Source organism: Rhea pennata, chromosome 3 (genome assembly GCF_028389875.1).
Source record: "Rhea pennata isolate bPtePen1 chromosome 3, bPtePen1.pri, whole genome shotgun sequence".
In the NCBI taxonomy this organism is placed as follows: Eukaryota; Metazoa; Chordata; class Aves; order Rheiformes; family Rheidae; genus Rhea; species Rhea pennata.
The window spans coordinates 128262847-128289240 of record NC_084665.1 but is presented as its reverse complement, the minus strand read 5'-3'; the positions used below and the strand labels follow the sequence as shown (position 1 = coordinate 128289240).

Below are 26394 nucleotides of genomic sequence, written 5' to 3'. Positions count from 1 at the left end.
AGTTCCTCGCTGCCCAGCTTACTTCAGCGGCCCTTTCTTCTCGTTTCCCATTGAGGGACTGGGCTCCCACGTGGCCAAGGGCCCCAAAGCAGCACTCTCCAAGCCACACAACTCTAAATCTCAGAACTTTGCAGATGAACGCTGAAAAATTAACTGTCTGGCCCCTTCCTCTGCTGCATTTATTGCTGTCTTGGCAGATGAATTTCAGGTTGCTGCCACAGCCGCAAACTGCTTGTTCTGCCAACTGTACATTACTAACATTGGAAGGTGTCCAAACCTAGGAATCTTTTCTAAAAGCATTTGCTTCATACTTTAAATAGCAGCCTAGCGTGCAGGGGGAGGGGAGAGAGGGCTTTGCTGCTGCATGCAAGGCATTTACAAGCTTTCAACTCTCCTTCTGGCTCCTCCACTGTTTAGCGGGTTAAAAAATGAGGAAGGCTTCCAGCGAGAGGTGCCCAAGTGGACATGGAGGTGTGGTGGGGGCAGAGCTAGGAAGATGGGACCTCTGGAGCTTCAAGAGAGGCAGGACGCTCTGCAGCGGAGGACGGGGAGGCACTTCCCGGGGAGCCGCGCTCGGGCGCCAGGGCCGCGCCGGCTCCGCCGCTCCCAGCGCAGCCGCCCCGTCTGCAAGGCGACTTTCTCGGCGAAGCCAGTAAGGGGAGGCTCGCAACCTTTTCATCAAAAGCTCAGTTTAGCGGGGTCCCCCTCTGCTGCCTATCGATGCAGCTTAACTGTTGGGCTGGCTTAGTCCTCTTTAGACCAGCGCTCGCATTTCGGTCCCTGCCCCTCAGGCCATAAACGGGCTCTGGGTGGCTCCCCAGTTCCTGCCCAAGCGCCTGCAGCACCGGGGCGGGTGTCGCTGGTGGCATGGAGGGACACACGGTCCCTCCCTCCGCCTTCCCCACACCAGTCCCTCCCGAGGTCTTTGAGCTCTGCTGGAGGTCACCTCACCGTTCACAACCCTTCAGCAACAAAAACACAACCTTAATAGTTAGCAAATATTAATTCGTTCTGCTGTTGAGAAACAAAGACAAGGAGGAGAACCAGGAAGGACACAGGGAGGGAACAACTTCTCTGTATAGTATCTCGTGTAAGTACTAGTACAGAAAAATGTCTTTGCCTGCAGTAGAAATGTTATCATGTTTAGACATATTTCTCCCACCTCCTCATGTAAAATCCGCTGCAGAACATTGCTAAGAACAACTATAGGTGAAGTTTCTTCAGTAATTTGGTGCAGCACTAGATAAGCCAGTAATACAGAGCAAAGCTCAAGGAACAGTATTTTTAAGTAGTGCTTGTCCTAGTTAATGTTCAGCCCTGCTGTGCAATGTCAAGAAAACTAATGAATACTGAAGTGGCGGTAAGCAAGAACCTCAGAAGTACTTACCCACTACGAAATTCCTTTCAGAATTCAGTCATAACGTGAATGAAATCTAAAAACAGTCTCCTTGTTTCTGCAGGAAGGCCGTGTAGCTAGGCAGCACGCACAACAGCAGACGAATGCTTTGCAACCATTTCTTCGTCCTCTAAGCAGCCTATGTTCCACAGTTCTGTACCTGAAGTAATACCAAACTAGGAGGACCCATGCCAATGCCTCCTGCACATACAGCCTGAAGCTGCAACCTCCTTGAAGGACCAAACGAGGTTGAACCAGCCTGTACACACATATCCATGTCCCAGCTATAGGGCTCATGAAAATTACAGCATCTGTCATCAGGCAACCCCGCTATGCTCAGAGTGTGCAGCAGGAGTTTTGGCAAAGGAAACACTTGACTGATCAAGCTTGCCTAGTACTAATACTAAATGAACGGCAGTCACCTTGTGCAAAAAGGACAAAACACTCATGGCATCTGAGATCACAGAATGGTTGAGGCTGGAAGGAACCTCTGAGATCATCTAGTCCAACCCCCCTGCTCAAGCAGGGTCACCTACAGCACCTTGCACGGGACCCTGTCCAGGTGGGTTTTGAGTATCTCCAGAGAAGGAGACTCCACAACCTCTCTGGGCAACTTGCTCCAGTGCTCCGTCACTCTCACAGGAAACAAGTTCTTCCTCATGTTCAGGTGGAACTTCTTGTGTTTTAGTCTGTGCTCTTTGTCTCTTGTCCTGTCCCTTGGCACCACTGAAAAGAGTTTGGCCCCATCCTCTTGACACCCTCCCTTCAGGTACTTGTACACACTGATCAGATCCCCCCTCAGTCTGCTCTTCCCCAGGCTGAACAGGCCCAGCTCTCGCAGCCGTTCCTCACAGGGCAGGTGCTCCAGCCCTCGGATCATCTTTGTAGCCCTACGCTGGACTCTCTCCAGTAGTTCCATGTCTCTCTTGTACTGGGGGGCCCAGAATTGGACAGTGGAGATGCTGTGCTGCTGATGACGACCCTCTGAGCTCTGCCATTCAGTCAGTTCTCAAGCCACCTCTCTGTCCACTCATCTAGCCCACACTTCCAGAGCTTGCCTAGGAGGATGTCATGGGAGACAATATCAAAAGCCTTGCTCAAGTCAAAGTACATAACGTCCACTGCTTTCCTCTCATTTCCCCAGCCAGTCACTCCATCAGAGAAGGCTATCAGATTGGTTAAGCAGGATTTCCCCTTGGTGAATCCATGCTGGCTATTCCTGATCACCTTCTTGTCTTCCACATTCTTGAAGATGACATCCAGCATGAGCTGTTCCATCACCTTTCCAGGGATGGAGGTGAGGCTGACTGGCCTGTTGTTTCCTGGGTCCTCCTTCTTGCCCTTTTGGAAGACTGGAGTGAGGTTGGCTTTCCTCCAGTCCTCTGGCACCTCTCCAGTTCTCCAGGACCTTTCCAAGATGATGGAGAGTGGCCTAGCAATAACATCTGGTAGCTCCCTCAGTATTCATGGGTGCATCTCTTCAGGGCCTATGGATTTGTAGGTGTCAGGTTTACCTAAAGGATCTCCAACCCAATCCTCCTCAACCAAGGGAAAGTCTTCCTTTCTCTAGACTTTTTCCTTTGCCTCCAGGCTCTGGTATTCCTGAGGACTGCCCTTAGCAGTGAAGACTGAAGCAAGGAAGGCATTCAGTAATTCTGCCTTCTCTGTATCCTTCATCACCAGGGCCCCCATCCCATTCAGCAGCGGGCCAACATTTTCCCTAGCCTTCCTTTTGCTACTGATATATTTGAAGAAGCCCTAAAGTGTGGCCACCTCTTAGCTGAGAGGCTGCAGAGCAAGCTCCTGCTGCAGCCCTGAGGGAGAAGCCCAGGCTGCAAGGACTCAAGCAAATCCCAGGCACATCCATGCCCGAACGCAGCTCACCTGTTTTCTTGCGCGCCTTGCTCAAGCCCTTCGGAATTGCATACTTCAGCCTATGAGTTGACACTCAGGGTGAATTTCAACCTTTATATGGCTTCTCAAGCATCTCTCCTCTGCTTATCGCTTACAGTGCCTACGTTCACCGGCAATAGATGCATTAATGCCCCTCTAATCTATTTTGTTGGCAGGAAAACAGACCTGACAAGGGTAAACGGTTCTTCACGAAATCTCGCACAGCATGTGGCAGAGCTGTCTGTCATTCATCTTACCCACCTGTAAAATGGGCTTTCTATACACATACTAGTTAAGAGCAGTGCTGCTGCTAAGTACTTAACGGGCCTGATCCTGCAGGCTTCAAAGGCATTTCTGTGGAATCTAAGGAATAATTTCAGGACGAGTTACAAAGACTGAGCCTTGTAACGTGCCATCTTACAGCACACTTGTGCCACAGGACCGGCAGCACCAGCAACACAGGTGCCATTCCCAACAGCCCAAGCGACAGGAGCAAAGTCACCTTTTTACGTTAATGCTTTAATAAAAGTGGGAGAATGAAAACTGTAACAAATGGAACTGCCTCTAAGCCATGATTATTCATTGCAATTTAGTGCCTGAAACTACCAGGAGAATATTCGCACTCTAAAGCTTTCAGACAAAGAAAGTCAAGAGGCTGCAGCTTTACCTTGTTCCAACCTCTTCATCTGCTGGATCTGATCAACCGTCTTTTTTAGGATCTTGCATTTGTCGGGTTTGACACTCAGAGTGTCGATGTCCCCAATGTTTGCAGACAGCAGCTCCGCCAGCTCCTCTAAATATTTGTTCTCCTGTTCCCGTCGCCGCTTTTCATTGCTGTTACAGGAAAAAAAAAAAAAACAGGAAAATTAAAAGCCATGTTAATGATTTTTCCCTCGCTCAGTCCAGCCCCACCTACACACTGTTCAAGTACCTAAGAAGACAAGTCCTGGCTAGAGCCACAGCTGTGCTATCATCTGAACACCTCCAAATTACTGAGGAGTTGCTTGAGGGTTTTGTGTTTTTTCATGCATATACAAAAAAATTGAAACTAATGCCAAGGAAGATGCATTCAACTAGCCAGACGCTCCCATATTCCCTTAACAGAAACAGACCTGTAAGGCCTCTGTCTTCCTCTCAGAAATAGTTATAAATCTGTACAGCCTCTTATTTTCCCAAAGCCAGCATTCCAGTTGTCGTGAAGTAAATCCTGAATTCATACAAAAAGGCTAACAACATCTACTGGAGTCTACCAGAGTGTCTCTGAATCAACAGTGACAAGGGTAAGACGAAAAATATTCATGAGGTCAACTTTTTCCCAGCAAAACAGCTTTTCTTTTAGCTCCAAGTCAACGCAGAAGGCCCAATCCTCTCCCACCAACTATTTCAAAATTCTGGGAATGGAGTACAGATTATTTATGTGCTACAACATGGCTATCATTAAAGCCACTCTGGACACGAAAACATACTCCTCTGACAAAGGCAAAGCACCAAAAGCAACACAAAAGCCCTGCTCGTGTACCTGAGAGACCCAAAGGTACACATTCTCCCTAACACGTCATCCACTTTAGCAACCACTGGAAGAAATGAGAATAGCTGAAAATGTCCTCAACTGTAACGGTCAGTGAATGTACGATGCATTTTTCTTGATGTTCCTCCCCACCCCCCCCCGCAATAAGTCACATCATTTTTTGCAACCTCTGCAGGACACCCAACATGCTATTTAAAAAGCCCTGCCTAAAAATGTCTAATATTTATCAGACACCAAGAAGCTGGTGATGAGATGCATGTGGTGCCATGAGATGGCTTTGCCCTCAGACAGGCCAGAATTCTGCAAGCGAATCCGACCAGAGTTTCTGAAGGTCCTCCAAAGCCCCTAGCGCTCCCCGGGAAGAGATACGCAACAGGAAGGGAATATGTGCCACTCTGCAGGAGCTCTGTGGTAGGCTACACAAGCAGTTCTTTACTCTTTCTTAACTCCAGCTTAATATCTACGCCTGGAAAGCATGCATCATTTCTTGGGCATTTTACAGCATGCAAACACCCAACACATGCAGGGGTTCCCGAACGGACACCTTTCCTGCTGAGCGTTTCATTGTCTCGCTCACGCAGGCTTCACTGGACCAAATTTCACTCTGTTCCAACACCTCGTTTCTCCTCCTCCCTTGTTTCTCCATGCAGGCATGACTGGCCAGAGAAGCTAGAAAATGGCCTTCTACTTGATGGACATAGCGGAATCCAAAATTAAAATAAAACAAAATATATTTGGCCACCAGAAAACCTAGCAGCCAGGTATGGAGAACATAAGTTGGGTTTCCGTTCGGGCCACCAATGGTTTGTGGTGATCTGAGGAGGCTTGTGGCAGGTTTGATTTCGAATTTCTGTAAAGTTGTTGGGTCTGGGCAGTGACCTCAGCTGCTTTTCGTACAGCTATGGGGGAAATCAGAACTGCACGGGAAGTGCTTTCAGCAGCAACCCATTTGCACCAAGGAAAGCACTAACTTGTACCCAATTACGCTGCCTCTGGGGACCGGATTATATGGAAAAGAGAGAAATCTACTCAAAAAGTGCCACCTTCCCCTCTCCCATCAGCACATCAAACCAAGGGCTCCCATTAACACCCCGTAACCGTGCAAAAGAACATGCTGTAAAGAGGCCAGTGGTTTATTCTTTAGATAAATCACAAAAAAAGAGAAGGGAGGTGAGATGCCAAAGAAGTAAGATTTCATAAGCTGAGTGCTAGAAGTGCATTAAAAAAGAACCGCAAGCAAACTGATTGCAAAAGCAACTCAAACTGATGTGGTGGTTCACTCTACAGGCAAGTCACGGAGCCGCCGGACCCAGCCTGGCACCAGGTCCCGGCCACGGCACCGAAACCAGCCCGATGGCCGTGAGGCTCTTGGCAAAGCGGTCCGACCTCAGGCGGCAAGCGAGTGCTCCTCCGAGGAGCCAAACGAGCATTTTGGTTAAGGTCAAACTCATTCCTAGCTCTCTTTGCAAATGAGAAAGAAATAGCAGGGGAAAAAAAAGGAAAAAAAAAACTCTGTTGTGGGTGAGCTCATTTCATGAAAAAACTTAACGCCGCTGTTGCTGTGGCAACTTTCAATTTGTAGGAGGGAGAATTGGCCAATTTTCCTTACATAAAAGCATCATGAGAATATTACAGCAGTGGACTGTTCTTTATGACTCTGAAGTATCATCAAAAGCACTAGTTAAACCTTCCCGCTTTTAACAGAGGAGTTTTGGAGTTCGCTTCGCTTCGGATCGTGAAGGAGGAAGGGGTCCCACATACCTTCAGCCTCGGTTGCTGACGGGGACAACTCGGCCAGAAACGGTCGATATTTCACATGGTTACTAAAAGGTTTGTTAGGACGAAGATAACTGCAATGAGTGCTGTCCAAATGGGCTCTACTATTATTACTTATTTTAATGGCACAGCTAAATCAAGAGTTTGAGAGGCTTTGTAAGAACCTATGTGAGCTCTGCAGTTAATTCGCTGCCCTAGAAGAGAGAAGTGACCACTGAGGACTGCAACAAATAGAAAATCTTAAGCAACCACTTAATGTCTCTCCCTCTTATACTATTAGCACACTGTAGCTTTTACACGTACCGTCTCAAACGTCAGATATACGCTGTAATTAACAAAAAATACAACTGGAGCTTGCTTTTCACGTCAATATTCTGGAACCACAGGCTGAACAGCTTCTCATGCAGGAGCCAGGCAGAGTCAGCAGTGGCACTGCAAATTCATTCTTACTAACAGGCTGTATCGCACTGGAAAGACCCAGAAGATTCACAGAGCACCAGCAGAAGCCTGTCAACAGGGGATCACAGTCGTACCTCTCCAGGGCTTCTTATTCTAAATCTACTGGCAACGCAGCTAGCCCTTGCAGGTGCAGTCGTAAGCAAACGGGGCGTTTCTGCAGTGAGCCGAGCTGCCAAGCAGGCTGCGCTGCTCGCAGAAACGGAAGGATTTCAGACCCAAATTGCTTCACCATTGTACCGGGGAGCAAGAGGGTCTCCACCGGGGTTTCTGAACATTACAGAAATGTGTATTTCTCGAGAACCTGCCATGAAGAGGCAGAAGGCTCAGGATGAGCTGCAGACCTTATCCTCCTGCCCCTGAGAGAAGTATCTGTCCCAAATTTACTCTGAGAAAACTTTCTTGATGCTCCTCTACATGATCGAGTGCTCTCAGTTTACAAAATCAATACATTAACTTTGATAACGAGCCTCTAATCATCATTTGCCACCTCAAAACAAGCAGAGCAGATGGGGAGCTGTATTTCCATCATGTTCCATCTTCCACCACAGCCACTGATAAAAGCAAAGCGAAGTTCTGGTGGGAAGTGTGAACGTTTCTGAGCGGCTGCAACCCTGCTCCATCTGCTCGAGCAGACGGGACAGAACGATGCAGTCAGAATGACAAAGTAGCCGTGGCAGGGGAACGGCTTCAGCAGCGCACACGTACCTCTGCGCCAGCGTATCACACGGCGAGCCTTTCCTCTTCCGCGAATCGGGGTTGGCAGGGTCCGTTGAACTGTCCCCAAGGCCACTCATGTTGACCTACTTTGCACCTGCAAACCAAAGAGAGCCAGAGTTAAGCGTAAGCTTTCCGCAGCGCCCGCATGATTGATGCGTTCGCAGCGGGGCCAGGAAACACACAGCGAGCGACCTTTCAAGAGGTAACTAATGCAACGCGAGTCGTCCTTACTGTTCAAGACCTCCTTCCAGAAGATCTCTTCGGAACTTAAGTGCTCAGATTTACGCCTCGTTGCAGCAGTTTACGAAGGAAATGGTGCAAGGAGAAGACAACAACTAATCACGCCGCCCTCCACCTGGTAGCTCTCGGCGAGCAAGCCCTTGCCACCAACACCTTCATCTTTGCATTGCAGACTGAGCTCTTCCCTTCCCTGTGTGCCCTGATTTCAGCTTCCCGGCCTTCTCTCACTTTAGCTGCTGCTGTACAGGATTATAATATTGCACTATCCCACATGTAAATGTTCCTTAATAATGAGTTATACATTTTTTTTCTTTAATTGAATAAAAATATGATGTAGCCCTGATACATCTGTATGGATTTCTGCGAGATTCTTCACCTTGAGGTGCGTTAAAAGGGGTTTGGCCAAAGACTGTGACGCTTTCAGACCCGAGCACTGATTTCCTTGCAACGATTTCCAGCAGCTTCGCAAGGCAGCCGTCCCCACCGCCCGCAGGCGCCGGCAGCCTGAGCGCTCTGCCCACGACCACCGGCAGGAGGAAAGGCAAAGCCGCCCGCCGAGCACTTAACGCTCACAGACTGCCTATTCCTAAAGCGCGTTCCCACCTCCCGGATGATTTTGACATCCTCTCCCCCCCAAAAAAATTGTCACATCTGTCTTGTGCAGCAGTCCGGGCTTGCTGCCACCCTCGCTCTTGCATCCTGACTGCCATGGACCTTCAGGCCACCAAGAGAGGACGCTGCTTAACGAAGACCCTTTAGCACGGGCTCCAGGTCTCCAAATTTGGGCTTCTCAACCACTTAACCGCTCTCCCCCAAGAAGCATTTTGCTTTGGAAGGGTAACATGGGTGGTCAATCACATTGAAGCTCTTTGGCCAAAGGCCGTCCTGCGGCAGGGAACGGCAGCAGATGCCTCCAGGTGGGCTCCCAAAGGAGGAAAGCGCCGAACAACCGAACGCTGGCTCAAACCGCGTTCAACAAGGGCTGCTTCTTTACGCGCCAGACTCCTAGGAAAGGCAAAAAGGAGGGAAAGAGCCACGAGCCAACATCCTGCAGACTCGGTATCATCCTTAAAGCTGCAAGGTCCAAAACCCTCGGAGAAATCCTGATTCTGAGCGCGCCAATCGTCCGTAGGGCATTTGCAGCTCACGGACGGGCGGCTGCCATCCCCCTTTAGCCTGGGGATAATTCCAGCAGCCAATTTGCTTTACAAATGAATGGGAAACCGTGGGAAAGGGCTGACGGACGGGAATAATCCAGCTGCGGGAAAATCGATAGCTGATGCCGAAGGAGCCCTCTGCAAATCCACAGTGTCGTCCCCCCCCCCCAGTTATTTTCCCCAGCTGTCTTTAAAACTCAAGGTCCAAACCCACAACTGGAGATGCAACGGCGGCTCCGCGGCACCGGCGAGGCCCTCGCTGCCCGGGCTGGTTTGCCAGGAAGAGCGCGGCCCCTCCGCGAGGCGCGCACGCGGCTGCGCTGCCGCTCTCCAAAACATCTCCCCTCCCACAACCACTTTACCTCGCCGGAAATTCAGTGCGCCGGAGAGCGCGCGGACGGCGGGCCGTTTCGCCATGCTAGGTCACCGGTTACTCGTGACGCGCTTCCTCCGGCTCCGGTTCCGGTGCAGCTCCGAGCGCGGAGGCTCTGCGCCGCACCGGGAAACGCGGGCTCTGCAACGGCGCTGCCAGCCCAAGCAATCCCGTCCAGCGCCTCGGAGCCGCAGAAACATCACGCGCGGCTGAGGACGGCATCTCCTAGCGGTGGCCTCCTTTCTTCCAGGAGAGTTTCTTCGTCGCTCTCCAGCCGGAAGCACCGGAGCCCAGGGACCTTTTCCAGCCTCTCTCTCCCTCGTTTGGAAACATCCGCGCCTCGAGGTGCCAGAGACGAGACGGCGGCAGGGGACGGGCGGCGAGGCGGCGGGCCGGGAGCAGTCCGAGCCGCTTTACCCGGACGGTGCCCCGAGGGCTGCGCCACGTGCGCTCCGGGGTTTCGGAAGCGGCAAGGCTGGTAGCAAGGTTAGGAAAGCGTGGGAGAGAAACAGCAGCGAGGAAAGAAACCCTCGGAGGAGGTGAGTCACGGTGAGGGCTGTACCGTGCCGCTCACGCACCGCTCCGCGGCATTTGATCTTTTCCCCAGCACTCGTGCCTCCTCCAAACGCGCCTTCCTGAGGGCACCAAGTAAACGCCCGTCGGTGCAGTTCAGCCAGGGGACGGCAAAAGCGACAACGTTCTGCTTGAAAAACTGCACCGTGCCCAGGGCTCGGCCCAGGATTGACCACACTTTGCCTCTTCGTACTGTCACCTCTCGGGGACAGGATGCTCTTCTCTGCTCGGAGGAAGCAGATGTCTCGGAGGAGCTGATGTCACGGCATCAAGGTGACCATCTTTAGCTTTGCAATGGCTTTGCACTAATAACGAGAGCACGCTGCAAATAATTAACTAGCCTGAGGCCCGGCGACTCAAAGGAGCCGAAGTGGGTACGCACGAGAGATGCCGTCCTCGCGCAGCCAAAACCCCACGAGCACCAATCACCTGGCGGTGTTTATAGCAGAGATAAGGTACAAAGCCAAGCTACAACAACCGTGACCTTTTTTCCCAGTAACTGATAAGAAAAGTGGGTTAATTTATACAGCCTCTGAAAGGAAAAAATAACATTAATTCCCCCGTAGTCACAGAACATTACACACTTAGTTTCGTATTACGTTTGTGAATTACACTTTGCAATTACACAATTTTCTCTACGGAGCGAGCGGAGCATTTGGCAGCACGTACAAATACATCGGGTTCTCATGTAGCACAAATTAAATTGCGGTAGAAGCACATGTGGCTTCACAAAAATCACCGTACGCCTGCCCGGGTTACGCAGTAACGCGCAGGCGGCGCCGCCGGCAGCAGCAAGGGCGCTCGGCCGCTAAACTGGAACCTCAAGTCTGCACCAGCCAAGCGGGAGCCGCAACAGCGCCGGCGGTGGGACCCCAGGCGCCCTGTGTCCCGCAGCGCGGAGTTTTCTCTAGAGTTCGGGGCATTAAAATAGCCTTTTACCGCAGCTGGAGCCACAGCCCCAGCAGACCAGCGGTGGCCAAGCACGTCCCAGCAGTGGCCCAAGCCCGGACTCCGGCTCCGTCCTTCCCAGGGACGCAAGGAACATGATTTTGGTTGCGTTGCGGCTCAGTGTCAAACAGCTCAGACGCATCCGCTTGGGCATGTTAATGCAACAACAGCCAAGCCACTACCTATTGCTCCCAACGTCGGGTCCAAGGTCTGCGCGTTGTGTTAGGGAAACATTCAGCAGCCTTCGGGAGGACAGCCTCAGCACCACCAAACGCGTTTAATTCTCTGGTCCAGCACACTGTACGCTCACCACTGCAACTGCCCCAACGGAGAAACGTCAGGGGTGAGAGCATCTCTGTCGGCTGAGCCACGGGAGGAAGGTGCCTGCTCCAGGTTTGCCCTCCAGCCAACCAAGGGCCAAAAACTTACATGGGACAAATCATCCCCCTGGAGCTGCATGTCTTCCGGCACTGACTGCGGAGGAAACACGGTGGGGAAAGCTCCCTGATGACCTGCCTTTGCTTAGAGCAAAGCGGCGAGGCGGATTTACCCAAACCTTCATGTCTTAGCAAGGCGCTTTAGCAAACTCAAGAGTCCTGGTGGACGAGCCAGAAGGGAAGGCACCGTATGTTGACTGCAACATGAAAGACATCCATTAAGATGACCGGAAATGCCAAGAAGCTGAATTTGTCGAAGGGCTGGAGCCTCAGATCTAATGACTAATCCTGTAACCATGCTTTGAAGAAATCTGAAAGAAGGCTTTTATACCAACACAGATTCTGGCCAGTCCTTCACTTCTTCCCCTTTGCCTTTTTCTCCTGCTCTTTTTTAGTTTTGTTTGCTCACATTTTTCTTTCCTTCAGTCAGACACTTTGGACTACTACTACTTTCTCCTGCAGGTTCCCACCAGCAGCAATATTCTCAGGTGCTTCTAACACAAACTAGCAAAAATTTTGCAGTGAGCCAAACAGCAGGCCTGCTTCTTCTCCTACCACCATCCAAGAGCTCTGTTTTTTTGTTCTCTGTCTCTGGTCTGCTTCTCTTAAGCTCATCTAATGGCAAGAGCATGAGTCCTACCAAGAAGCAGCATGGATTTTCCCGAAGAAGAGCTACAGTTCCAACAGGACAAGTCTTCTGAAGATAGTCCTTCTTCTGCTATTGCACACAGGGCCAAGTCAACCCACAGGGCATGTGCAACACAAGGTCCTGAAAACCCTGAGGCTCTTCATGCTTGCACACGGGTATAGAAAGCCCTAGGCTGCAGGAACACTGTATTTCCCTGAGCACTGATGAAAAGGAAGAGAGAAGTGTCACTCTCAAGTGTCACTTTCCAAATGATGAATTTTATCTGCTGGAGAGAATTTTGCACTTACCAAAACTGAGCACCACACTACCAACCTTGTTTGAAGAAACTGCTCTGGGTTCGCTGCAAAGAAATTGATCCATTTGAGTAGATTTGATGCTAAATTCCTGACTGGCACCTCTAGTTCTGAAGATGTAGACTCTGAGCTGGCTTCCTTGAAAAAAGTCTAGGTGGCTACAGCTAGGATAGCTAAGGCACCACAAAGCCAAATAGACTCAAAAGCGTGCATGCACACGCACACACACACGCACAAAACAAAAGAATATATTTTTAACCTACTGATCGCTACCCTTTTATGGAATTGTAACTAGAGTGCCTGATCTCTAATTATCTGCGGATAAACACACAAGATGGGAATATTATTTTCCCATAGTTTAACCACTTGTGGTTAGTGTTGGTCACCACTTGAATTTTTTTTTAAGTAGAAAAAACGCATCCTTTTTTCTTTTAAACCACAGATTTTCTTCCCTTCTCCAGTTATGAGCTGAGCAAAGCTTAGGAGTCCTCAACACCTGAATCCATGCTCAGGGTAATCTTTTAGAGCAACACACAGATCTGGCGCTGTTTAACTGCAATCGCTGGCATTTGTCAGAAAGGCCCAGCAACACACAGAGTGTTTCGGCAGAGGCAGGAGGTTCTGAAGTTCCCCTCTCCCAGGCTTTCACAGCATCATAGAAGGGTTGAGGTTGGCAGGGATCTCTGGAGATCATCTAGTCCAAGCCTCTTGCTCAAGTAGGGTCACCTACAGCAGGTTGCCTAGGACTGTGTCCAGGCGGCTTTTGAATATCTCCAAGGATGGAGACTCCACAACCTCCTTTACCCCTGTTGCACACATTATCTCTTCACCAAGTATGGCTCCAGAGGCCGAAGGCCAGGGTATCACCACCGTGCATCAGGTAGGCACAGAGGGAAGAGGCAAATGAGGGGCCCCAGGCTGCTCCCAAAGGGAAGATTTCCCCCTGGTGCAGAAGTAGCCGGAAGACCTGGTAGGGCAAAATGGCTGTAAGAGCTTGCATGGACAGCAGAATCGGGCTCCGTGGGCCAGCTCCCTAGGGGTACCTAGGAATACCACACCCTACGTATTTAAACAAATTATTAATTGCTCTTCTAGAAGGCATTTTTAGCCTAGTGCATTTTAAAGACTTCAGAAGATACAAACTTCTACTAAGCTTCCTCGAACGCTCCTATCTACACTACCGGTGACAGGTCTGCGCATCCCTCTCCAGCGGTACTGCAAGCACAAGGTTTTGCTTACCAGTGTTTTATGACTGAGCATTAATTTACCCATGACCAAAGCAAACAATCTAGCAGAGCAAGCGAGTGCTTCACCTTCCTGATTAACGTCCTACCCGCACGTAACCAACCACATCAGCACAAGCGAAGTGCACTGCCGCGGCTTTTTCAATAGAAGCAAAGCTATCAGCAAGCTAGAATCAAAACATACCTCGAATTTGGTTTCTTTTATATCAAAAACAAACATTTTGAAAGGACACAGAAGGAAATATATGTGAAAAAACCACACACGCATGCAAAAAAAAACAGCCTGAAAAAACAGCCTCTTCAAAATGAAGTCAAACTCTTACGAAACACAGAGAAGATGTGGGCACAGAAATGCCTAGACAACTGAATTATTGGTGTTAGAGAAACATTCTCGAGATGCAGACACCTCTGTTCTTGTTATTGTGTACCGAAGCTCAAGTGACGCACTACCAACAAAGCTGCCAAATGTCTGTTTGATCTTCACAGATTTTAAGCTCCTAAAGACCACTCATGACCTTCCCTACCACAAGCTGGAGGAGCTCAACCAGCTTCAGAACCGCAACTTCTGACCGAGCCAGAGCAGATCGTACACGGCGGCTGCGCTCCCAACTATTTTTAGAAGGTGGGATGACATGTGCTATCCTTCTCCTAGCAAGGATGAAGGAAAGCCTCTATTCTGGATAATACATCAATCTAATATTCTCTTGCCAAAGGGCATGAAGACTGCTGTCATCTGGTGCTGACTCCACTATAAACGCGGCCGCAACCTTTTTGTTCCCCCCAGTGCGTGCAAGGGAGTGGGGCTTTGAAAATATGAAAAACAAGCAACGTTTCATGCTAGACCTCTCCACCGAGCAGATTGCAACTCAGATACAAACGCTCTTTATATTGCATTACAACTTCCTCTTGCTTTTCGTGGAGTGAGGAGCTTAGCCCTTCCAATCGCTCTGACCAGTCTGAACGCGAGCTCCTCTCTCATCATCTGGAAACAGTTTGCAGACCACAAACGAGGACCTGAAGAACCACTAAGTGGTGTGTGAGAGAGGTAGCTGATGGCGTGTTCACAGGATATGGGCTAAGCCTTCGTGTATCTAATAACTTAATTAGGGATCAGAGAGCTATTGAAATTTGCATACAATACCAGATATGAAAGAGGTGTAACCACCACTGAGAAAAAAAATTGATTACGAAGCAAACCAGGGAGTTAAGATATAGGGGCAGGAAACAAAACTGAATCTCAGTCAAACCCAATCCTAATCAATAGCTGTGGGTGGAATAAGCTAAGATGCACAGAGAAATGGCTCTTGCTGCCATTTATTGGTTTGGGGTGGGGTTTATATATATATATATATATGTGTGTGTGTATACATTTAACAGAAACCAGAACTGGCCATGATATTGAGGAAGATACTGGATGCAAGCTTATGCAAAACGCAGGCATGACATAGCAGCATTCATGCCTAGCTGAACAGAGCCAGGAGAGCATGGAGAATGAAGGGCTCAGGTTTTAGACGGCATCAGTAGCTATCTACGCGCAATTAGCTAACCAAACAGAGAATTAGGCACAGTTGAGATCATCTTCTCAACAGAAAGGTATCAACAAGTGGTCATAAAAGAGCACCATAAACGACAAAGTGATTAGAGGGATTCGTAAGAAAAAGATTAAAATAACAAAGAGTTGTTTGACCAAGCTTCAACGAAAAGGAGAAGCACCTCGGTCTGAATCACACGCTACGTAGCGCTGGCCAAACTCCGCCTGCGCAAGACCGCCGCGCGCAAGTAGTCCATACACTGGACTCGGCAGGTCTGCAAAAGGAGCGAGACTTTTCCAACCACGACAAACTGGGCTGCCGAATCCGGACCGTGGAAAAAGCCAGGCTGTCGAGGCGCTGCCAAGGATCAGGCTCTGGGTACGTCTCCACGAAGCCCTCGCTTACCACCTTCATTAGCGCTGCTGGAGCAGAAGGCTACGGCAGGGACACGAGACATTGCAGCAAGAGGCTCTTCTACTTATCCTTGGTGGTTTTCAGTTCTCCAACCGTAAGCTGGGAGTTTCAGCGGTGAAGAGCTACCACAGCCCCCAGGAAGGACGGGTCCAGGCAGGGCAGGAGGAGAGGGCAGAGCAAGGGACGGCGAGACGCTGGGCCGGGGAGACCTGCGCCCGGGGGAGGAGGAAGGGCACCCAGGAACGAGAGGGTGGAAACCGCAAAGCGAAGCGACGGCTCCCGGGGCGCCGGCACCCCGCTGCCCAACGCCGCCTCCAGCCGTCGGACAGAGCCGGGCCGGCTCGCGCCCGGGCCGCAGCTACGGCTCCCGACGCCTCGCACCGCGAGCGTTTCGCTGTCACGGTTGAAGCGACGTGTTTAATTAAAAGCAGTCTCGATAATTAAGCTTCCCGGGCAATCCCCCCCCTCCGCAGCCCTGCTGCCCAAAGAGATCTGCAGCGAACGCCTCCGCGCCGGGCTAACGCGCCTGCAAAAGCAACCCTCAGCGAAAGCACGCGAGCACCTCTGAGCCGGCTCCGGAAGGGAGCGGGGAGCAAACACACCCGCATCGCTTCGTGCCCTTGGAATAACCTTGGATGCCGATGCCTTTTTTTTTTTTTTTTGCGAGGGAGAATAAGGAAAGTCGAACTAACTAAGCAACGAGCACGCGCAGGCGCACCATGCGGCGCACAAAGCTTTTAGAAGTCCGGCGAGTTGCTCAGCTCTCTGCTTCGGTTTCACGCTCTCATTTGGGGAGCAACCGCGATGGCGCAACAGCCGATTACCTTTTCTTTCTTTCCAAGCGTTAATTCCGAGCAGCAAAACGGAGCACCGTGCAAACAGGCACTTCTGGAAACGTTTCTGACACTGCAGGCAGGTAGCTAGCTGCACCCACCTACCTTCAGTGCGACGAAGAAAATCCAGCCCTGCTGGTCGCATTCAACGACGTGGGAGCAAACCCAAGTCCCAGCTACGAGGAACGCTCCCACTCCAGCACCGAAGACACTAACATCTCTCTCCTCCATCAGCTGGCACCCACAGACATCCTTCACTCAACGCGCAGTCCTATCATCAGCTATCAGCCATCGCTCAAGCCCAGGGCAACCTCTCTGAGTACTGGAGCTGAAGGTCACATCACGCACTTCAGCCTGACCAAGCATGTCTGTCTTCTCCTTTCCGTTTCCTGCCACGACCCCAGGAGGAATCCTGGGAAGTCACCAATGTGCACGGCGCTCCATAAAAGCTGTGACTTTCTTCTCCACAGTGCTTGGTAACAACTAGCATAAGGCAAAAGGAGTTAAGTCTCTCTCTCTCTCCTATTGGAGCTGTGACTTGTAAATCAAAGACCAGGGAACTCTCAAAATCTTAGAGAACTGTAAATGTTGGGATCAGTTTGAGTGGAGGAGGAATGGGGAGGTCAAGGGTGGAAGCATTAGAAGGAAGAAATGGCAGAAGAAGGGCAGGCATCAATGGTACCTCAAATAACAGGCCATCAAGGTCTTGGGACACATCTCCGGCAGTGTGTCAGGAGATGGAGGGAAGGAGACAAAAGGCGGTGAGTAAATCCTGGTGAGCCGCAGAGGTGGGACCGGGCGGGCAGACCAAGCATGGTCAGCTCCCCCAAGGCTTGGAAGGGCATGTCCGAAGCCAGCGCACGGTCACCCACCTTGGAGGAGTCCAGGAAATGCAAGGAGGGCTCAACGGTTGGCCTCTCCATCAGCTTGGGACTGGGTTTGTTTGAAACTAAAGTCCCTTTGCACTGGGACTTGCTACGCTGCTGCTACAATGATCTCCCACAACACTCAGTAGTCACCAACATTTCTAATCGGTCACTGTTAAAAACGAACACGTACATAAGACTATTAAAGGCTGGGCAAGAGGTATCCAGCTAAAAACATAGTAGCACAGGTTATCGCGTTATTACAGAGAAAGAGCAGTTTCCTGACCGTGTGAGCCTGAGATTTTGGGGGGCCTCATTTCAGGTGACAGCTCTTCTCGACTGTCTGAGCACGTTATCATCTCCCTGTACCATCTTCAAAACCAATTTGCCATCTTCAAGGCACAGAACACTTCCTGCCACTCTGCCTTACCAGACTGGCTCATAAGATTTTCATGAAAAAGAGGTTCTTTTAATGAAGCGAGGCCTCTTTTGATTGAAGACCTGCATATGTAACAGAATAGAAAGGGATAACGAAAGAACTCCGAAAACACAGGCAGCGACGCAAGGCTGAGGAGCAGCACCACGAGACCAAGCGCTCGGACGTTACTCTTGTGCTATCTGGCGACGAGCTGATGCCATCAGAGACAAAACAGCTGCTGAAAAGAGAGGCAGCGAGCTCTGGAAACCGCAGTTTCCCATTGCCACTCCACAGAGGTGTAGCAGGGCTTCTGGCAAGAATTTACGCAGCTTTTGAAAGGTTTACAGGTTGCATAAACTCTAAGCGCTATTCTCCATCAATCCAGCCCGTTACGACGACGTGCATCAAAAGCAAATGCGCTGTTCACGTAGGATTTACTGCGGAAAGCACTAAAACAGGCAGCGTGCTCGAGGCAGCGACTGCGTTTCCACTGCTCCTGCGTGCCCCAGCGCCGCCGGAGCGGAGGGTGCTGCCACGCGCAGGCGGCTGCGCTCCCGGCGCCGGCACAAGACGCGACGCTGCAGCCAGACTCCACCGCAGTATCCCAACTCCCGACCTGGCAGTGCACAGTTTGGGTTACTCCAATCTCACCGGACAGGCAAATAGTGTAAAACCGGGCAGCACAGCATGCAAAAGGGCACTTTGTGTACGCTGTAATCTGCGGCACGCACAGCCCAGGTCCGACACCAGCCGTTTCCCTGGGTCGGTACAATCTCCTTTCCGTGTTGACCTAGGCAGGATTTCACGTTCGCATCTTCGGAGCTTGCACAGGAGCACAGGCCGGCGATACTTTCATCTGGACTAACAGCAGAGAAATCCTCCAGCAATTGCATGCACAAACTCTGCCTGTAGGTCCGGTGTTGCTCACCAGACCCTTTTTCACCATTTTTGCCATAGCAGAGATTAGGCAAACGAGGAGACGTGCATCTAGCGCATTAACCGCGTTCTCCAGCCTGCCTCCGCAGCTCTTTCAGGACCTACCAAAGCCCTTCCGGAGCAGAGGGGCTCGAGCCCGGAGCAGTGCTCAGAACCCATTTTGCTACAGCAGCTTCCACCCAGGGGAAGAGCTTCTTCAAATTGTGCAACGCTTTGCTACAGAGAACTCAATCCCCCCCCTCTTCACACATGTGAAATCATTAACTTCATCCGCCGCTTTTACTTCTCCCATCAATGATTAACGTACATTAAGCAATCAGCATTTTTTTCTTTTAACGAGGAACACACTCTCTCTCTCTCTCTTTTAAAACTCATGTCCTTACTTCTGCAAGTCGTTGCGAGGAGTCTTGCCAGATCTACCCAGCTCAAACATTTACACATTGATTTTCAAGGTCACTGCTTGAAATATGTAATTTTCTACTTAGCCCGTTGCGCTGAAAGTGCACAGCTTTTCTAAACCCGAGCAGAGGTGCAGGCAAAAGTGCCGGGGAGGGAGCAGTCTTAATGAGCGCGGTCAAAAAAAGAAACGGGAGGTGAAACGCTCGAGGAGAGGCAGCCCTGCAAAGCGCGCCTACGATCCACTGACCAGCACAAACCGCGGAGCCGTCGCGAGTTTGGGCTGCGAAAGGCCCTGTGGACGGGAAGGCGAAGAGCTCTGGTTTCGCTCTCGACGCGGTCCCGGCACGTCTGACCCGTGGGCTTCCCGGAGCAGGTTCCTCCTGTGCTGCCCTCCTCGTCCATCGCTGCTGGAGGCAGACCAGCGTCCCAGTTCTCTTCCTCAAGCCCGAAGGTGACTCGTTTCCACACTAGGACTTGCACAACGCCGCTACGGACATCAGCGACCCAAAGGAGAAAGAACCGAAAGAGCCATGGAGGAAGGAAGCCTTAACTGGAAATCTGGGATAACCCAAGTGAAGGAAACGATGAGAAAGGGTGGAGGGAGGAAGACTGCCGGAGGCAGAGGTGGAAGCAAGTCTTGGAGGACCAAAGAGCGATACGGTTACGAGTACGGCACAACTCCGTTACGGAGTGGTGCCCAGGCAGGATTTGCTGCCGCGGGGGATGTCGTTACGTGCGCTGCACGGCCTGCAAGACCTTCGGCTTGGAAGGGCCGTGCAGAAAAGGAGCCCGAGAGCACGGCGAAACGCCAGAGGCTGCGCAGGAACAGCGCCGAGGCGGGTAACGAGCACAAGCAAACACAAAACCGCCAGGTACCGCAGCGCCAAACCTACGGCCTTGCTGCGGGGACCGCACGCGCCTCGACCGGACGCAGACAGCGCAAGGGCAGCGGAGCAGAACGGCAGCCCGGGCGCAGTTCCAACCGCACGTGAAGACGCCGCTCCTTCCCCACCCGCGGAGCGAGCGGCGCCCGAACCACCCGTCCACCGAACGGGCTTCCCGGCGAAATCGCTTCCAAGCGCAGCTCGCTTTCGAGGGGCCGCGTCCGGCTTGCTCGCTCCCTGCGGCCTCCGAACCTCTCCCGACACCGCTCAGCTCGCACGCTGCGTTTCCTAGAAATGCCCGTTTCCAGAGCGGAGCTGAGAAGCGCGTAATGCAACTCGGGGGAGAAAAAAGGAAAAGAGAGTGAAATATGGTAAGTTCCAAGAGTCTACCAACAAATTCCACCCCTTCAGCTGTTCACTCGTTTTTATGGCTTCGGTACGAAAAATACCCTTGCTGCAATGGCCCGGCTCCAGCAATGAATCTGATCACAGCTGCTGCGTTAAGTGAATGATTAATAAACAGTCGGCTTTGTCCTCGCGGCATCGCTAGGGCCCCTGGCGAGAACGGCGGGGCCAGGCCGGGCGTCAGCACCACGGGGCCGCCGCCACCCCGAGCATCCCTGCGGCTGCAGTGCCCGGAGCTATCTGCACCCTGTCCCCCCCCCCATACTCCTACAAGGCAGCAAACGCCGGCGGGGTGCATCCCCCCCCCCCCACCAGGCAAAGCACTTAACTGGCGTTTCAGCGATCCTGCTGCAATCTCTGTTAAACGTAAGGACAGAGGGAAGAAACTAATGCAGTGTCACCATAAAAGGGGAAAAAAACTCCGTAAAACCAGATCTCCCCATGCAGAGTTAGAGAAGACAAAAGCTCGAGAATACAACGACGTGTTTGCAGGAAGCGTTGCAAGGAGCCCAAGCTTCATTTTCTTGCTCGTCCTCCTGAGTACAGTGATTAATTATGAAGCCTGCGGAAAACAAGAGCGCGGAGGGAAGCGAATTCCCTGCCGGCAGCCCAGCGCGCTCCTGCCACCGATCCATCCACCGGTCCAGCTGCTACCGTTTGCAGGCATCACGAGAAATCTGAGCTTTCAGGATTACGGGCAGAACGTTTCCGAGCCTTTTCAGAACACTTTAAGCCCGATCTTGCACAGCTACGGGCTACGACACGTAACGGCTAGAAGACACCAATGTATCTGAGCTCTCCCCTGCCGGCAACGGCAAGCTCCCCTGATCTGAGCGAGCCCTAAAAAGCGAGCAGGTAGCACGTGCACCAGCAGATACCTCCGGAGTCACCGCTTTCTGCGGCGCGCTTTCTATGCGAAAGCCACCGACCTCCCCGCTCCGTGCGCGCCCAACGCGACGCTGGCGAGCAAGCGGGCTCGGAGCGGAAACCTGCCTTTAACCCCGAGCGCTTTACAAGAGAACAAGTAAAATCAGGCCGTCCAGCTTCACCAGGCACTTCAGCCCCCGACGCCCCTCCGAGCTCAACACCCTCGCCCGTCGCTCAGGCAAAATCACTTTTATCGTCTCCTCCTTGCTTACAGACAAACTTTCCACCAAAAGATTCATCTTCCTTGAAGCCTTGGGCAGCCAGAAAGTCTCTCTGCTCTGGACAGGTTTCCACCCTCTCCAGGTGGGAACAGCAGGCGCATCCAAGGTGGACGCCTCGATGGAAGGGCAGGAACAACGCAGCCCTGGTTTATTTAAGAAAAACAAAACAAAAGCAAAACGCACGCGTAAGCCTGCGCGGGGGAAGGAAGAGCAAAATTCAGCCCTGATTTTTTTAGCTAAAATTCCCCTTCGCCTTCTCTCCAGCCAGATCTCCGCCTGAGCAGCTGCACGTTCCTCTGCATACACCCACCTCGAGCTCTTCAAGCTCTGCTCTGGAGAGGTCCCACTCTTCAGGGGTAAAAAAAAAAAAAAAAAAAAAAAAAAAAAAAAAAAAAAAAGAGTCAACGCTAAGAAGCAGGTCAGCTCCGGGTGTCGCACACACAAAGTAGGCAAATTATGCAATTAGCTAGCTGCTTTTGTAATCCAGTCTTCTGCGCACTAAGGAATACCCTGAAACAGAACCTCTTCCTCCGGATTGCAGACTGGGTTTCAGCCAAGGCATTCAGGGGTAAGACTTTGCATTTCTTTCCAGAGGACTATCTCAAAGTCAGGTGTGACACATCCGAGCGCCGTATCGTCCGCTTCAGGCTGTGCTGCAGGATAACCACATGCACACTATGTACGTACACACATTTTGCAATATATTCCTGGCTAGAAAATGCATCTGATGATGCAAAACCTTCGCTAGCCGCGGGTAAGGCAAGGGTGAATTTTGCTGCTGAAACTGAAACTCAGCCTGGAATTGCTAAGCGACAAAAACAAAAGATGTTCTCCCGAACGGATGGTGTGTGTTATACGCTCGGCAGCGGCGCGATCTTGACATTCAGCAGCAAGAAGAAAGAAGCACCAACTCAGGAAAAAAACCTAAGGCACGCTCCCCCCGCTAAATCCCAAAAATGCCCACGGCCAAAGGGATTAAGTACACAGTCCACCCTTGTGAACTGGAAGCGGTGACCAGGGGCTCCAAACGCAAACGCCTGAATTTTTGCACATCAGTCCACAACGGAAAACCCGCAGGCATCGCAAAGCCTCCTCCTCTTGACAAGGGCAGGCTAGTTAACTGCTAGGAGGCCACCCTAAAACGACACCCGCGGAGATGGACAAAAGCCTGCTGCTGAAGTGCACTCCTCCCCCGGGAGGAAGAGCCTGGTGTCCTCCACGCAGGACAGAGCAGCACCCGCACAGGACGGGGCACACGTCACTTCTGCTGCCTACAAACACACGGAGACACTGACTGAGTCGGCAGCAACATCTGCCGAAACACGTGAGATGTGCGTGTGTATATATATATTTAAATAAAACCTACAACCCCGAAACAGGCAGAGCCTGCCGCTGCGGGGGGGGATAGACAACCTGCCGGTGCACTAATGGGATGTGCCCCTAGGTTTGCAGTCCTGCTGTCTGATCCCTTCTGATCCACAAAACGCTGCTTTAACGAACTCCAGAATTACGTACGAAGCACCTGGAGCGGTTTCCAGCCCCGAAGCCCGTCAGAGACCAGCCGCTGGAGGCAAGAGGCGATGTGCAGGCTCCCCCCTTGCAGACAAATGCGATCGATACATCATCGCTCGTCCTACTTTAGTTTTAATGCCCTGTAAGGGGCTCTGCAACAGGAATAATTAGAAACTAGTTATGAAAATAACTTATCTCCCATGGAGCAGAGAGGTCCTAGGGGCTCAATTACGTGACAACAGAAAACAACCAGGAGACACCCTGGGATGGGTCTTGCTTTAAAAAAAAACGTTATCGTCTTGTTATTCTTGTCTAATTGCGACGGCTTAGGTAACCAAACTTAATTGTGAGCCAGCTGCGACTGCGGTGTGCGCCCGGTGCCTGCGCCCCCGGTAAACACGAGCCCGTCCGCTGAGGAGCTCATCGCCCCAACTTCAGGTGGCATCATCCAGAGATCTCCACTTATCCCCCAGAGGGGAGGAACAAACACGGGACTTCGCACTGGCAAAACGTCCATGAGCCTTGTTATATTTTTGAACTGAAGCTCTGGTGATGGCATCATTGTTTTAATTCAGTTGTGTTTTCTCCCTATTCAGTAACATCCACGACAACAACACTTGAGAAACGGTGGTGGCCTTATGACTAAGGCTCAGCGCCAAGAACCACAAAACCCGGGTTCTCACCCTGGTGCAGAGGTGGACTTCTCGTGCAATCATCTCTAATCCTCTTCCCTCTCCATCCTGTAAAGCCAGGATAATGCTTCCCCAAAACCAAAGGAAGAGGGGAAAGAAAATAACTTATTAACATTTATATTTTTCTTAGGATCCCCAGCCGGAAGCGCAAAGCTGCAATGTGGAGCTACACGTGCACAGCGGTGTCACAGCAGACGAGATCCCAGCCCGAGCACCAGCACACTTCGAAACCCACTGCACACACGGCATCTTCGGCACGTAGGATGGATCCCCGTTGGTCTGAACACAAGGAACACAAAGGTCTCTCGGTTCCCACTGCAAATCTCATAAAAAGAGACCAGAAGTACAGCCCAGGTGCCAAGCACTGTGCAGAGAGCACGGCACAACCCAGGAAGAGCACGCACCCGCAAAGGTGTCGGCACGCTGGGCCACCCCACGCCCGCCCGTCACCCAAAGGACACCGAGAAGCCAGCCTGCTCTGTTAGGACCTACTTCTGAAGGAAGGTACGCATGCCAGCGATCCTCTCTGTGCTGCCATCACCAGCAGCTGGACCAGAGCTGTACCCTCCTGGCAAGGCAGCGCTGCGGGACGGCTGCCTTCGAGGAGAGCGTGCCCTCAGAGCGCCGGAGAAGGCAGGCGGGCGCACGCGTAAGAAGGGACAAAACCCGCCGATTTTGAAACCCTTAACCCTTCGCGATCGCAATCTAATTATTTTCTAAAGATTCAAACGGGCACATGCTTAATCTTGAACTCTGTGCAGCCAAAAAGAAATCAAGAAAGAAAGAAAAAAACACTATTTTCTGCACAAAGCTGAGGGCTGCATCTTCACGAGGCAGCCAAAAAGGAGGGCACAGGCTAGAACGGCAGGGACGACTAGGGCTCCCCCAACGACGCACGCAGCAGGCGTTGGGAACCTCTTCTGTTTGCAGACCAGCAGGATTCCGGCAAAAGCTCCGCTCCGAGGCGCGCGCAGCTCAGCAGGGCCCCCGAGCCCTTGCCTGCTGGAGGCGAGATGCTGCCTGCGCTCGGGGGACGGGGCGCGGGAATCCTCTGCCAACATCGAGCACCAAAATACCTTGCCGCTGCCCTGCCCAGAATCGCAGTTTCGAAACGAGCAAGCAAAAACCAAATGCTCAAATTGCTGCCGACTAAACGCGTTAAAAGAAACTCGTTAATAATCTCAGAGCTGGGCGCAGGTCCCTAATCAAACACTTAGTTTCTTCTCCACCGCCTTTACATCCAGGGCTATCAACCGCTCGGGGGACCGGGGAGCTGAGACGGATACGGCACCCCACGCAGCCGGGCACATCTCTCCGCCAGTTACCATTTAGCTTCCACCCATCCACCCCGGCGAGACCTTCCCCAGGTCCAGATCAGGTAGCGTTTCAGCAGGACCTCCCTATCGCTTTTAAAAATGCAAAATTAAAAAGGTGAAGAGCAATCCACAAACGCAGCCGAGGGTCTCGCCGCGCTCCGAATCCGAAGTCAGGTGTGTCCCGGCACTGCGCCCGTAGAGACAACGCTGCCCGTTTTCGCGACCCTCCAGCCTCCTCCTCCAGCCGCGACCTGGACGGCGTTCCTCCGCGCACGCGGCCTTCCCGGCTTACGAACAACCGGCCCCCCGCACGCCCCGACGTAACCCCGCAGTCAAAGCAACCGCGACTCCAAAGCCGCCTTTCCCCAAACCCGGTTTCAGGCTGCGGAGCAGGTTGGTGCAATCCCGTCCGCCCCAAGCCCGGCGAGCCGAGGCGGCCCAGCGCGCGCCGGGAGAGAGCGGCTCGGGAAGCCGGGCCGCGCGGGGCGGTAAGGACGGCACGCCGAACGCCGTGGCAAACGCCCTTTTTCCCCCCAAACCAAGCGCTCCTAACCAAGGAAGCCGCTTCGGTCTATCCGCAACACCCAAGCCTGAACTAACCCCAGTTCTTCCACGCAGATACAGAGCCTAGAACCTGCTAATTTTTTTTTGTTTTAAGATTAAGATTCCCAAAATAGCTTGATTTAGAAGGTTGAGGCTTAAAAGACTCACGTATTACCAAGTTTGCCATAAAATCAGTGCTTTTGGCAGCTCTGGGAAGGTGGCGGGCAGCTCAGGAGCAGTAAGATTTTGCTGCTTCTCATTCCCGGGCTTTCGCGCCGCCTGCGGAAATCGTTTCCTAACTGTTGCTTTAACGCTAAAGTCCAAGAATATCAGGTTTCTTGGGAGCTTCGGAAACTGAAACTAAAAGCGAGCTGGCTAGGTAAAGCTAAGCAAAAATTGAAATGAATACTTTTGTATTTCCAATTGCTCGCGCTTCTAGACGACAAAAAAAGGGGGAAGTCTTTTCTCAAATATTTTCAATGCCTCCCAGAGTCTCTGCACTCCCCAAGCTTTGCATCTTCACCGAATGCTATGATTATACAAGAATTTCTATTACACTTGCAAACAGCACGTTTTTGGTTTCTCGATCAAGAAATTCCCCCCTACGCCCAAGACAGAGGAAGAAATCTTAGGGAAGGAATTCCTGAAAGCTCCTGAGGGCTTAAAATCAGCCCCGCCAGGGTCTGCGTCCAGCCACGTAACAGTACTGTTTTCTGGCGCAGCTGCATTGCAAGTTTTTAAGTTGATTTTCTTTTTAAAGGGCGCTTGGCCCTGCCAACAGCTCCGTGCGGCAGAGACGCGCTCCGGGCCAGA

The 26394-nt window shown here is 51.7% G+C and overlaps 1 protein-coding gene across 4 annotated transcripts in view; it reads right to left on the bottom strand.

Moving 5' to 3' along the window:
- Window positions 1-26394, bottom strand: part of NCOA1 (nuclear receptor coactivator 1) — a 125852-nt gene that overhangs the window by 40328 nt on the left and 59130 nt on the right. For all 4 annotated transcript variants that reach the window (XM_062573316.1, XM_062573315.1, XM_062573318.1 and 1 more), the window contains exons 3-4: window positions 7758-7863; window positions 3957-4123 (exon numbers count right to left, since the gene is read on the bottom strand). In XM_062573316.1, coding sequence (XP_062429300.1) covers window positions 3957-4123; window positions 7758-7846 — 256 coding nt within the window. In that variant the 5' untranslated portion in view covers window positions 7847-7863. The remainder of the gene's footprint in view (window positions 1-3956; window positions 4124-7757; window positions 7864-26394) is intronic.